Here is a 13811-nt window from a genome sequence, read left to right as displayed (position 1 = left end):
TTTTTATCAATTAACAAAATGAAAAGTAAATGAACAGAATAGAAATCCAAATTGAAATCAATATTTGGTGTGACCAACCTTTGCCTGCAAAACAGCATCTATTTTATTTATATATATATATAATATATTATATATATAAAAAATAGATGCTGGTATATATATATATATATATATATATATATATATATATATATATATATATATATATATATATATATACAGTTTATTGAAGGAACTTGGCAGGTAGGTTGTTCCAAACACCTTGGAGAACTAACCGCAGATCTTCTGTAGATCTATGCAGTCTCAAATACCTCCGTCTCTTTACGTGAACCCAGACAGAACTGATGCTTTTGAGATCAGGGCTCTGTGGGAGCCATCACTTTTCAGTCTCCTTGTTGAGGCATTGTTCATGGGCACAGCAGGGGCAGCTTGGTGGTGTTGGGATTTAAACTCATAACCTTCTAATGAGAAGTCAAAGCATCTTGACCACTAAGCTACAATTTCACACTTCAGCTTCATCAAAAGGCAGAGATCTCTGAATCTCAACTGCAATGTGCTAATGGATTTTACTTTACAATTAGCTTTCTTTGGACATTGGCTTTCCCTATGTAGCAACTACGCCACCCCTTCAAAACGAATTCGAAGGAGAAGAAACCTGTTTAGAGAACGGGCCCAAAAAACGAAACCCTTCAGATAGCTAAGGTACAAAAATGTATTGCAAAATAGAACAGAATAATATACATAAACACCTAAACATTAAATAATTGATATCAGTAGCTCATCCAGAATTAGTCCCAGCTCTCAAAGAGGTTAACAGCCAGCTCAACTCTCTCGCTATGATAATTGCTTTCGTTGCGTGCCGCAAACCTTTAGGCATAGTGGGACATCCCTCTTACATTAAACACTTAAAAGGCAATAACCACAATCCAAATAATACACAACTTAAAACATAACCCTTCACTCATAACTACAAAAGAAAACACAGCAAACTTAAATCCTATACACAAAGGGATGCACACACACACACAAAAGACACCCTGAGTTAAGCTGGTGTCATAAGGCTGGGAAGGTAGTCACAGGTGAAGCTCATATGACAAGACGACACCACTTTGCAAAAATTGACTAACTGGGCTTTACCAAGCTGTGAATATTAGAATACTTTTTGACAGTTTCGTTTTGCACTGAAAAATTATTACAAAAGCTGTTGGGATTAAAATGAGCCATTTCTTGTAAAAAAAAATCTTGATTAGAAATATATTTCAGCGCACTTCAGGTCAATTTGTACACAAGCGGCAAGACTTTTGTCTGGAACTGTGTATGTATGTATGTATGTATGTATGTATATATATATATATATATATATATATATATATATATATATATATATATATATTTATTTTATTTTATTTTTTTAATACTAAAATATTCAAGTACTGAACACTTTTTAAAACTTTAAAGCAAGTCTACAGGGAGTTCAGTTCAGGGAGTTCAGGGAGTTCAAAGGACATCAGTAAAATAGGTCATTTGCATCTAGCCAGCTACTTTAAATAACATTTGCTATGATCTAAGAAAAAACACTTGTAATTATTTATTCAATACAAGCAACAAAAACATTGCTGTTACACACAGTACAGCAAGAAAAGTGGTCTTTATTTTTAACCCCTCTAAACAGGCTACAATGCTCAATAGAATAGCACACAAGACCAGTTTTTTGGACCTTTCTTATAAACAGGCTTATTTAGCAGAATGAACAATCAAGATATTCTGTCAATTTCTTGTTTGTCACTCTTCACTATAAAAATCCTTCACTCTTGACCAGTTGTGCTAAAAAATAAATAAATAAATAAATAAATAAATAAATAAATAAATAAATAAATAAATTTTTACATTTTAATTAGCAGGCATCATGATCCGCTATCAGAATGCAGGATTTCCAGAATTTTTAATTGAGGTTGAATGATAGTTTTAAATTTCTTTTTAATGATACTGCCTTTTAAAGATTTTTAGCATGTGGCCATATTAGTTATAGTATTATGGTGTCTGGGAGTGCAGTACATGCTAATTCAGGAATGAGACTAAGAACAAAAAAATCATCAAGAGGTAGATTTCATGTAAAATATAATTTGACCCAACTGTAGTGTAATTTGTATTCAATAAATCTACTTTATTTGTCAAGATAAAAGAGCAAGTTTATTAAATATATATTCAAAATATTTATCATCATCATAATTTTGTGTCCTACACACAATTCTATTTCGTTTTATTTATATTCTATAATATAATTCTATTTACACAAAGTCTATTTTCTGGCCTAAATTATAGTAAAGCCTTTAGTGCAGCATGATTATACAATACTAGCTGAAAGTACACGTGCTTCGCTACGGAAGGCAGAACGCTAAGCAATATGGCAATAAGCAGTAAGCACTGAGCAGGACTGGATGATCAGAGATCAGAACTTAACGTCAACAAATAACGTACTACCCCTTTGTAGTACCGATACAGGGCAAAGTACTTTGAAAATAATTTTTATCTTGCATCTAACATGTAATAAGAAACAATGTAGTAAGTTTCATGAGGATCCGTACTGTTATTTCGAAGAGTTTACAATGCGTGAGAAATCGCGTTTTTCGCAAGTTAGCCGCGATCCAGGGCGAATTTTTCAAAACCCTTTCTTAGTGAGCACCTAAGACCCAGGGGGAAGGTATGTTCCAAATTTCATTGCAATCCGTGCAGTGGTTTTTGAGATTTCGTGATGAGTGAATGAGTCAGTCAGTGGTATTTGAGCTTTATATATATCGCGAGTTAGCCGCGATCCCGGGCGAATTTTTTAAAACCCTTTCTTAGTGAGCACCTAAGACCCAAGAGGAAGGTATGTTCCAAATTTCATTGCAATCCGTTCAGTGGTTTTTAAAATTTCGTGATGAGTGAGTGAGTCAGTCAGTGGTATTTGAGCTTTATATATATAGACTAGCTGAAAGTACACGTGCTTCGCTACGGACGGCAGAAAGCTAAGCAATATGGCAATAAGCAGTAAGCACTGAGCAGGACTGGATGATCAGAGATCAGAACGTTACGTCAACAAATAACGTACTACCCCTTTGTAGTACCGATACAAGGCAAACTACTGTATATATAATTTTTATTGTGCATCTAACATCTAATAAGAAACAATGTACTAAGTTTAATTAGGATCCGTACTGTTATTTCGAAGAATGTACAATGCGTGAGAAATCGGGTTTTTCGCGAGTTAGCCACGATCCAGGGCGAATTTTTCAAAACCCTTTCTTAGTGAGCACCTAAGACCCAAGAGGAAGGTATGTTCCAAATTTCATTGCAATCCGTTCAGTGGTTTTTGAGATTTTGTGATGAGTGAGTGAGTCAGTCAGTGGTATTTGAGCTTTATATATATATATATATATATATATATATATATATATATATATATATATATATATATATATATATATATATATATATATAGATGATTAATTAAACACAAAGTGCTTACAATACACTAATATACTAAAGTATTCTTTACTGTGTAATGATTATGGGATTCAAATTGATTCTATTTGAAGCATAATAACCTATCAGAATGAATCACTGGATTTTTGCTTCACAAATACATTTCCATCACTCCTTATGTTCCAGCTCAGTTTATTATAAGCAGTCATGCTCGTCTTTTGTTTTCCAATCTGCAACAAATAGAACAGAAGTAGATCAGAAATCAAACATTATAATATGAACAGTTTGGATAACTTTAAAACATTATTGGTTTGCTAATTGTCTGTTGGACCATACAAGGGACTAAAGTTGAAATAGTTTTGCATTACTTTACAAAGAAGCATGCCACTGTTACACTTGGCATACTTTGGTCATTTTCAGGGCCAACATACAGGTTTCTCTTGTACATATTTATGGTTTTACTCTAAAGAACCAGATCTTAGAAAAGCAATTCTTTGTTAAAGTAATAGAAATAGATTTTAATAAAATGATCAGAATCTTCTGTCCCTGATTGTATTGAATAACATTTCTGTAACATTTTTGTACTTGTACCATAGTGCTCCACACATAGACTTACTTCCTTTAAGATCAGTGTCTGCATTGACTGATCATTTATATTTGCTGTTCCACTGTAAAATATTTTGATCCTTATTGTTATTTTTTTCTTCACCTTGCTTTCTGCTGTAAAGTTACAAAGTAAAATTCGTCAGTTACAAAGAGACTAAGTTCAAATTTGTGCTTTATTTAATGTTGCATATTCAATGTGACTATTGAGACTCGCCTCCATAGCAGATAAAAGGAAGTGCTGTATCACAATTCTGAACAGTCCATTTTCCAAAATCACTTGTCATCAGAGCAGTACAATTATCAGACATGGAACTTGGTTGTCCAAATGCCCAGTTTCTGAAAAAGAAGCTTGAATGGTCAGACCACCCCCAGGTGTCTTGATATAAGCCAACCCAGACAAATACGCCTCTACCAACAAGCTGCAACAACTGCCTCTGTTCCCACAGAGAGCGAATTGTTGCCAAGTCAGTGTAGCTGCTTCGGCAGTAACTCTGAGCATCATGCCATGTTTTGTTCGACTCAACCATAATGTATCCAGTTCCCTCTGTAACATAACATTAATAAGCTTTAACAGTATTCTTTTGAACCAAATATATGTACATAAATGATTTGTTGACTTACCAGAGTAGCACACAAAATACAAAGGTGCTGTGCAATCATAATCTCTCCAGACATTGTTGATACTAACTACACATTGTCCAGAACCATTTGGCCTTCCTACATCCCAATTGGTGAAAACAGATTGGTCCCCTCGAGACCATCCCCACTGTGTTTTTGCTCTGTTTAGTCCGAACCATAAAGAACCACTGTAGCCAAGATCAACCATATTCATAAGACTATTCACATCATCAGAGCTATCGATGGTAGCCAGATCAGTGTATACTAATCTGCAGTATGTCTGAGCTTTGAGCCAAGTCTTTGGGTATGGCACATAGTGGTAATGGTAAGAGCCAGGCCGGGGTCCTGTATTGAAAAAAGTGCAATCAAAAGCTATGGCCACTGCAATTTCATATGCAAAGAGCAAAAGCATTACAAAAAACATTATTTTGCACCCTCTACATGTTCCCATTGGAAAATTTTAGCAAAAGATTTTCTGTCTGATAAATAATGTAAATAGAATTAAAACTAATTGGCTAAAAACAATTTTGCTAATTGCATAAGTATCTTGAAATACATAGCCAAAAATTAACTATAAAACAAAATAGCTTAATATGTTAAGTAATTACATTATCTAACACATTGAATGACATGCTGAATACATTGAATAACATCAAATATCTCATTATAATGAACCTGTCACCGGGTGAAGTATATTAGCAGCATGTGAACAGTCAGTTCTCAATTTCTCATGCTGAAAGCAGGAAAATGGACAAGCATGAGGATATTTACAGCTTTGACCAGGGCTAAATTGTGATAGATGGATGACTGAATCATACCATCTTCAAAACAACAGTTGTAACAACGAGCTGCGTTGTAATGCTATGGGAACGCCCCTGTGTGACCGCGCTCTGAACCACGTGTGTAATCTGACCAATAGGTGTAGGGACGTGTCGTCATCGGCAGGCGACGTCGCGTAAACAGGAAGCTACAAATGGCTGCGAGATTGACAAGACGCTAGCTTCTTCTTATTCAGGTAAGTTTCGCTGTGTTTTTCTGATCGAGTGATGGCTGGCAGACAGAATTACCGTAAGTGTGTTCATCTGTGTCTGCGTTTTATTACCAGAAAGGGTTGATCGGTGTGTTGTTGGCTTAGGAGTTGAGCATGCACAATCGGCTCTCGAGGGAGTCGATTGCTCGCATTGTAGCCGCATGGCTATGTGCACGCTTCACTCCCGGAGAGCACTATTCGAGAAGAGCTCTCTCACTCGTGGCTCCGGGTCCCGCTCTTGCTGAGGCAAAGCGGCGCTCGTGGGGCTTGCAGGCCGATATAGCAGCAGGGTTGGAGTCGGATGTGTCCTCTCCAGCCTCGTCTGCTGAATCGAGCTCCTACTCTCTCAGAGAAGCAGGCCCGATGGCTGCTTCTTCTCCCGGTGCGAGCAGCGCCGCATTGCATGTCTCTTCCTTTCGAGAAGGGAGAGCTGATTGTTGCTAGCAAACCTGTGGACTCCTCACAGCCTGTGCTGTTTGAGGAGCTCCTCGAGGTCGTGACACGAGCCATAGCTAAGCTGGATCTAGCTTGGCCGGTGGAGCAGCAGAAACAACGGGCACCCAATAAGCTGGATGAGCGTTTTCTGTGTCCTGTGTCACTTCCTCGGCGCCGGGGCCACACAGAGGTGTCCAGATCCTGGGAAACCCCGTACTCCACGAGTACTTCTTCTCATCACTCCTCGCTCTACATGAACATGGTTGGGGCTAAAGCGTGTGGCTACGGGGTGATGCCGCGTATGGAAGAGACGCTAGCCAGCTATCTCTCCCCTAGCGTAGTATCATCACTGAAGGCTCTGGTTTTCTCTACTAAGCCGCTACGTGCTACATTGGCCTTAGTGGGGAAGGCTTACACGGCAGCACGCCAGGCTGCGGGTTGTCTCCACACCATGGGTGTGTTGCAGGCATACCAGGCTGACCTGCTCTGTGATTTGGATGAGGGACTTAGCTCCAGGGGGCGCTGATATTAAGGAGTTGCGTCGCGCTGCTAACTGAACCCTTCAGGCCACGAAGCACACGGCGCAGACCATTGGTCGGTCCATGGTGGCCCTGGTGCTTTTGAACGCACAGATGGCTCCTCCTGGACTGGCGACGCTGTGACAGCGGTCATAAACAAGTTCCAGGAGTCTATAAAGCAGTTGGCTGCGTTTCAGCAGTACCTCCCTCGCTGATCTTATGGGGCTGGTTGGCGACAGCCCCAGCCCGGTCCTTCTGGGCAGTGCGAAGCCCAGAAACAGAGCGGCGTCACGTCACCCGCTCTCTGTGGGCGGGGCCTAAGGCCCAAAAAGTAGCAGGATGACCTGAGGGTCACCCTCGCCTCCAACAAACGGGCTGTGGTGGAGCTCATATGGCAGAGGTTTTACAGAGCCCAGGTGGATCTTTTTGCGAGCCAGGAGACCTCGCACTGTCCCCTCTGGTTTTCTCTCGCTCACCCAGCCCCGTTAAGTCTGGATGCAATGGGACAGCCATGGCCAAGGCTACGCCAGTACGCCTTTCCCCTGATAGCACTGTTCCCTGGAGTTTTGGAGAGAGTTCGCCGGGATGGAGTCCGTCTCCTCCTGGTGGCACCTCGATGGCCGGGCAAACCATGGTTTACGTATCTGGTGTCCCTACTCGAGGGCTCTCCGTGGGAAAGGCCGGGAGGCTGTGGCCCCTGAGGGGGCACAGTTCATAGCGGCTGGTCTCTCTACCGAGGTAGTAGAGACCCTTCTCCACTCCAGAGCTCCCTCCATGAGGAGGTCGTACACCGCACAATGGTGACTGTTCACATCGTGGTGCGAGCACCATGGCCTGGAACTAGTTAACTGCACGTTCAGTTCAGTTCAGTTCTGGAATTCTTACAGGAACAGTTTGCCGCAGGGTCAACCCCTTCAAACCTGAAGGTTTACTTGTCCGCCATCGCGGCATACATCACCCCACCTGCGGGGAAGTTGCTGGGTAGGCACCCACTGGTGACACATTTCCTTCGCGGCACCCGAAGGCTGAGGCCCGGGACGCGACCCAGAGTGCCTGTCTGGGATCTGGCAGTTGTGCTGGCAGCTCTATCAGAACCCCCCTTGGAGCCATTGGCCGAGGTGGCCCTTAGGTTTCTGTCTATTAAGACCACCTTCCTCTTGGCGATTTCCTTCCTGAAGAGTATCAGGGATCTGCAGGCTCTGTCCGTGGCCCCGTCTCGCCTGGAGTTTGCCCCTGGCATGGCCAGAGTGTTTCTCTATGCGAAACCTGGGTACATACATAAGGTGCCTTCGGCTCCCTCACAACCTGTCGTGTTACAAGCACTTTGCCCTCCTCCATTCACAGCCCCCGAACAGGAGCGACAGAACCAACTGTGTCCAGTGCGAGCAGACGAGTCCGTGGAGGAAGTCGGAGCTTGTCTGCTACGCCCCTAACAGGAAAGGTTACCTGGCCAATAAGCAGACTTTGAGCAGATGGGTAGTGGATGCAATTGTGTCGGCTCACACCCCGCACCGCTCGGGGTCCGAGCTCACTCCACCCGGAGTGTGGCGGCCTCTACGGCCTGGTCTGCTGAAGTGTCACTCCAAGACATCTGTGACGCTGTGGGTTGGTCCACCCCGCTGACCTTTGTCAGGTTCTATGACCTCTGTATTACGTGCAGGTGCCGAGGCCCTCACTCTCTAGGCAGGGTCTGGTTAGTGTGGCATGATTGGACACTCGTTTTAAACCATAACCCTAGTTCCCCGAGGGAACGAGACGCTGTGTCGTAACGCTATGGGAACACTCCCTGCGTCCCTGCGGCGCTTACCTTTTCTCGCAGGAGCTAGCGTTTTGTCCATCTCGCAGCCATTTGTAGCTTCCTGTTTATGCAACGTCGCCCGCCAATGACGTCACGTCCCTACGCCTATTGGTCAGATCACACACATAGTTCAGAGCGCAGTCACGCAGGGGGTTCCCATAGTGTTACGACGCAGCGTCTCGTTCCCTCGGGGAACTCGGGTTGCGGTCGTAACCTAGAGACATTCTTATGGAGTGTATCTGTTAAGGAGTGGTTAGTACCAGAAGTTGTACAAGAAAGTGCACAGCCAGTAAAAATCACACACACTTAAGACTCACTAATGTGCATGGGCAGGGAAGAATAGTTTGTAGTCAGAGCACATGGATGTACAACATTAGAACAAATTACTGTAACAATTAATGATATATATATGATGGAAAGGTGTGAGAACACAGTGCATCACAGCTTGCTGCACAACGACATGGAGCCACTGACTCTTTGCGTGCCCATGCTGACTTCGTCCACAGACAAAAATAAAAAACACTACAGAACTGGACTATAAATCAATGGAAGAAGGTGGCATGGTCTGATGAACCAAGTTTCTCTTACACTGTGTGGATAAATAGATTTGTGTGCATTACTTAATTGGTAAAGAGTTTGCAACAGAATGCACTATGGCAAGCTGGCAGAGGCAGTGTGATTTTCTGAGCAATGTTTTGCTTGGAAACTTGGGTCTTGGCATTCATGTGTATTTTATGCTGACCCATAACACCTACCTACACATTTTTGCAGATTAAATACACCCCTTTAAGTATTCCCTAATTGCAGTAGTGATTTTCAGCAACATAAATTATGTTGATGTTACAGTGACAAGGACCACCTAATTTAAAACTGTTGCAGACCAAGTACACCGCGTCATGGCATATGCATATATATATATATATATATATATATATATATATATATATATATATATATATATATATATATATATACACAGTATATGCACTGATAAGGCATAACATTATGCCTAGGGACAGGTGAAGTGAATAGCACTGATTATCTCTTCATCATGGCACCTGTTAGTGGGTCGAATATATTATGCAATGAGTGAACAGTTTTTCGTCAGAGTTGACGTGTGAGAAGCAATAAAAATTGGCAAAAGTAAGGATTTGAGCGATTTTAACCAAATTGTGATAGCTAGAAGAATGGGTCAGAGCATCTCCAAAACTGCAGCTCTTGTGGGGTGTTCCTGGTCTGTGGTGATCAGTATCTATCAAAAGTGGTCCAAGTGTGGAATAGTTTTGAACCAGCATGTAGGGAGCGAAGGCTGACTCCTGTTGTCCGATCCAACAGATGAGCTACTGATGCTCAAGTTTCTAAAGAAGTTAATGCCAGTTCTGATAGAAAGGCATCAGTATAGACAATGCATCTTTTTTGGATGCCCTTCCTAACGCAACCCTCCCCATTTACCCGGGCTTGGGACCGGCACTAAGAGTGCACTGCCTTGTGCATCCATAATGGCTGCGTTTTATATATATATATATATATATATATATATATATATATATATATATATATATATATATATATATATATATATACACATACATACACACATACACACACAGTACAGACCAAAAGTTTATGTATATTATATATACAGTACAGTCCAAAAGTTTGGACACACCTTCTTATTTAAAGAGTTTTTTTATTTTCATGACACACTGAAGGCATCAAAACTATGAATTAACACATGTGGAATTATATACATAACAAAAAAAGTGAACTGAAAATATGTCATATTGTAGGTTCTTCAAAGTAGGCATCAAGAGAATGCCAAGAGTGTGCAAAGCAGTAATCTAAGCAAAAGGTGACTACTTTGAAGAACCTACAATATGACATATTTTCAGTTGTTTCACACTTTTTTGTTATGTATATAATTCCACATGTGTTAATTCATAGTGTTGATGCCTTCAGTGTGACTCTACAATTTTCATAGTCATAAAAATAAAGAGAACTCTTTGAATGAGAAGGTGTGTCCAAACTTTTGGTCTGTACTGTGTGTATATATATATAAAATATAGATAACTTTCCACAGCCACACTCCAAATAAATAATGAAAACAGCAATTTGGAGGTTATATATATAAAAGGGATGTGAAATCTATAATAGGATGCACATATGGGAGTTATTGGCCAGGTGCCTGCATACATCTGGAAATACAGTAAGTTCATGATTAATATTTTTTTGGGGGGTTAAAAAATTATTGACAACAACCTTAGTGTAATTACATTTAATTGCATATAGTTTTCAATGAGAGGGGTGTACTAAAGCAGTGTGATAAAATACATTTTTAACTCTCACCTCCATAGCAAATGAATGACATTTTCAGGTTGCATTGTTTACTGATCCATTCCCCATGCTTATCCATAGCAGTACAGGTATCATCAAGAGATGACTCGGAATTCCCCTGTGCCCAGTACCGGAAGCTTGAAAACCCTCCATCAGACCAGTATGAGGAGATCAGACCAATCCATACATATGCTGCATTAACAGGAAAAGCTGCACTGTCTTCATTGTTGTCGATGACGGCTAGATCTGTGTGGTATTGTTTGCAGTAAGTCTGGGCATCTCCCCAAGTCTTCGTTACTGTGATTAATGTGTACGTTTTGCTAGCATTAGAAGAGTCTTCTGGAGGAGGCAATTATAAAATAATATTTAAGCATATGTTTGGCAGACAGCAAAAACTCTTTATATGCTTTTAAATGTATAAAACCCAGTATGCAATATTTTTTCTTAAACTGTAATGTTTTGCTTTGAAAGATTTCATTATAATTTCACTGAAATAATAATTTTAACCCCCTTATGTACAAACATAAATAGTAATACTTTGCATCAGGAAATAAATTAATACTTTGATAATAGTATCATAAAGATGACTTGTTGCATTAAAAAAAAATGGAATCCTCATTTATTCATCCCTTAGTCTTAGCAATTCTATTTGTCACTTCTGTTCTGCAGGCTAAATATCTTAACCCCATATTTTTTTAAATATTTTATATATATATAGTACAGACCAAAAGTTTGGACACACCTTCTCATTCAAAGAGTTCTCTTTATTTTCATGAATATGAAAATTGTAGAGTCACACTGAAGGCATCAAAGGCTATTTGACCAAGAAGGAGAATGATGGGGTGCTGCACCAGATGACCTGGCCTCCACAGTCCCCGGGCCTGAACCCAATCGAGATGGTTTAGGGGTGAGCTGGACCGCAGAGTGAAGGCAAAAGGGCCAACAAGTGCCAAGCATCTCTCGGGGAACTCCTTCAAGACTGTTGGAAGACCATTTCAGGTGACTACCTCTTGAAGCTCATCAAGAGAATGCCAAGAGTGTGCAAAGCAGTAATCAAAGCAAAAGGTGGCTACTTTGAAGAACCTACAATATGACATTGTTCAGTTGTTTCACACTTTTTTGTTATGTATATAATTCCATATATAATTCCACATGTGTTCATTCATAGTTTTGATGCCTTCAGTGTGAATCTACAATTTTCATAGTCATGAAAATAAAGAAAACTCTTTGAATGAGAAGGTGTGTCCAAACTTTAGTTTATATATATATATATATATATATATATATATATATATATATATATATATATATATATATATATATATATATATATATATATATATATATATATATAAAAACATCTATGGTTTTATCTTAGTAACTCTCACTTGTCTAGCTTTTTTTTGCCCCATTCCCAAGTTTTTTAAAGCATCTTACAGCCATCCATTTCAATACCTTATATTTTTCCTTAAAATTTTTAAAGGTTTAAACAATTGCCTGGCTGTAAGATGCTTTAAAAAACTTGGGGATGGGGCAACAAAAAGCTAAAGTGAGAGTTACTAAAATAAAACCATAATATTGTTTTATATATATATTTATATAAATAAATTGTGTGTGTGTGTGTATATATATATATATATATATATATATATATATATATATATATATATATATATATATATATATATATATATACACACACACACAATTTATTTATGGTTTTTAAAGGTTAAAGTTAAAGGTTTAAACAATTGGCATGTTTTTTATTGTTTTATTGTGAAAAAAATATGAGATGAGTTATGAGATTTGTAAATCATTGCATTCTGTTTTATTTACATTTAACCAAGCTTCCCAGTTAATATAATATGTAATAAATAATAATAATTATTATAATAAATAATAATAATAATAATAATATAATAAAACAATATATTTATATTATATATAAAACATATCGCACATAACTGTTCTTAAACCATTCATCCAATTATTTTTTTTTGGTTGTTTCATCTGGTGTTCTGGTATGTTTATGTCAATCAGAAGCATAAAATATATATTTTTTAGATAAATCCGATTACCATCGAAGCAGTAGAAGCCAAATTTGTTTGAACAGTAGTAGTCACTCCATCCCTTAGAATCGAACAGTCCACATGCTGCTTCTGAATTGCTTGCATTTGGTCGGCCTGTGGTCCAGAGAGTGTAATTGAGAGATTCTCCTGTAGACCAGGACCAGCTCCTTTTAAGTCCAATCCACATAGAACCATTTCCAGGAATCATTGATTGGAAACTTTTATTCAATAAATTTACATCTGCCATGCGCTTCACTGTAGCCAGGTCAATATGATTTGATCTACAGTAGGTCTGAGCTTCTTGCCAGGTCATAGATGCGCTCACATAGTAGTAAGTCAAAGAAGAAGAGATATCAAAGGCTCCTACAAATGACAAAATACTTACTATAAAATGAAGAGACCACATTTACAGGTAAAAAATAGTTAAAACTCCAGCATAGTCAAAAATGTAATTTCTAACCTGATAGCAGTAGCAGACAAAAAGATGCAGCCTGTACCATTTTCCTTCTTATTCTGAGCTGCTAGTCCCAATGAATGAATTCTGAGCTGCTAGTCCCATAAATCGAAAAAAATTTCTAACTTACCACCAAAACCCAGTGCTATGCAAATCTAAGGAAATATTAGGGAAGGTGGAACGTACTTTTTTGTAAGGAGGGCAAAGACATGTCACCTTTTCTGGCAACTTCACACTTTACTGGTCAAGGATGTTCATTTCACTGTTCACAGGTACACTTGCAATCAGAAATATTCAACCCCTAAATAGTTTTAAGGATTTGTAAATAAAAATCTTTTCAAAATGCAGGATTCTGCTTTGGATGGCTTCTTAATGAGTTTAGTGATACATAAAATCAACACAGAAAATGTATGATGTAGTATTTGTGTGTAACAGTATATTTTGTTAAGATCGCCATGTCACAATTATTCAACCCCTATATAAA

General features: G+C 39.1%; 1 protein-coding gene across 1 annotated transcript; it reads right to left on the bottom strand.

The window, feature by feature from the left end:
- Positions 1-4016: 4016 nt before the first annotated feature.
- LOC310717596 (macrophage mannose receptor 1-like) lies at positions 4017-13414 on the bottom strand. The gene is made up of 6 exons (XM_083525865.1): positions 13334-13414; positions 12883-13236; positions 10817-11143; positions 4693-5034; positions 4282-4615; positions 4017-4182 (listed from the first exon to the last, which is right to left on the bottom strand). The coding sequence occupies exons 1-6, from the start codon at positions 13371-13373 to the stop codon at positions 4113-4115; spliced, it is 1467 nt and encodes a 488-aa protein (XP_083381991.1). The 5' UTR covers positions 13374-13414; the 3' UTR covers positions 4017-4112.
- Between the last annotated feature and the right edge of the window lie 397 nt (positions 13415-13811).

The sequence above is a fragment of the Silurus aristotelis genome (assembly GCF_946808225.1).
Source record: "Silurus aristotelis genome assembly, chromosome: 22".
Taxonomy (NCBI): Eukaryota; Metazoa; Chordata; class Actinopteri; order Siluriformes; family Siluridae; genus Silurus; species Silurus aristotelis.
This window is presented reverse-complemented; position numbering and strand designations above follow the sequence as displayed.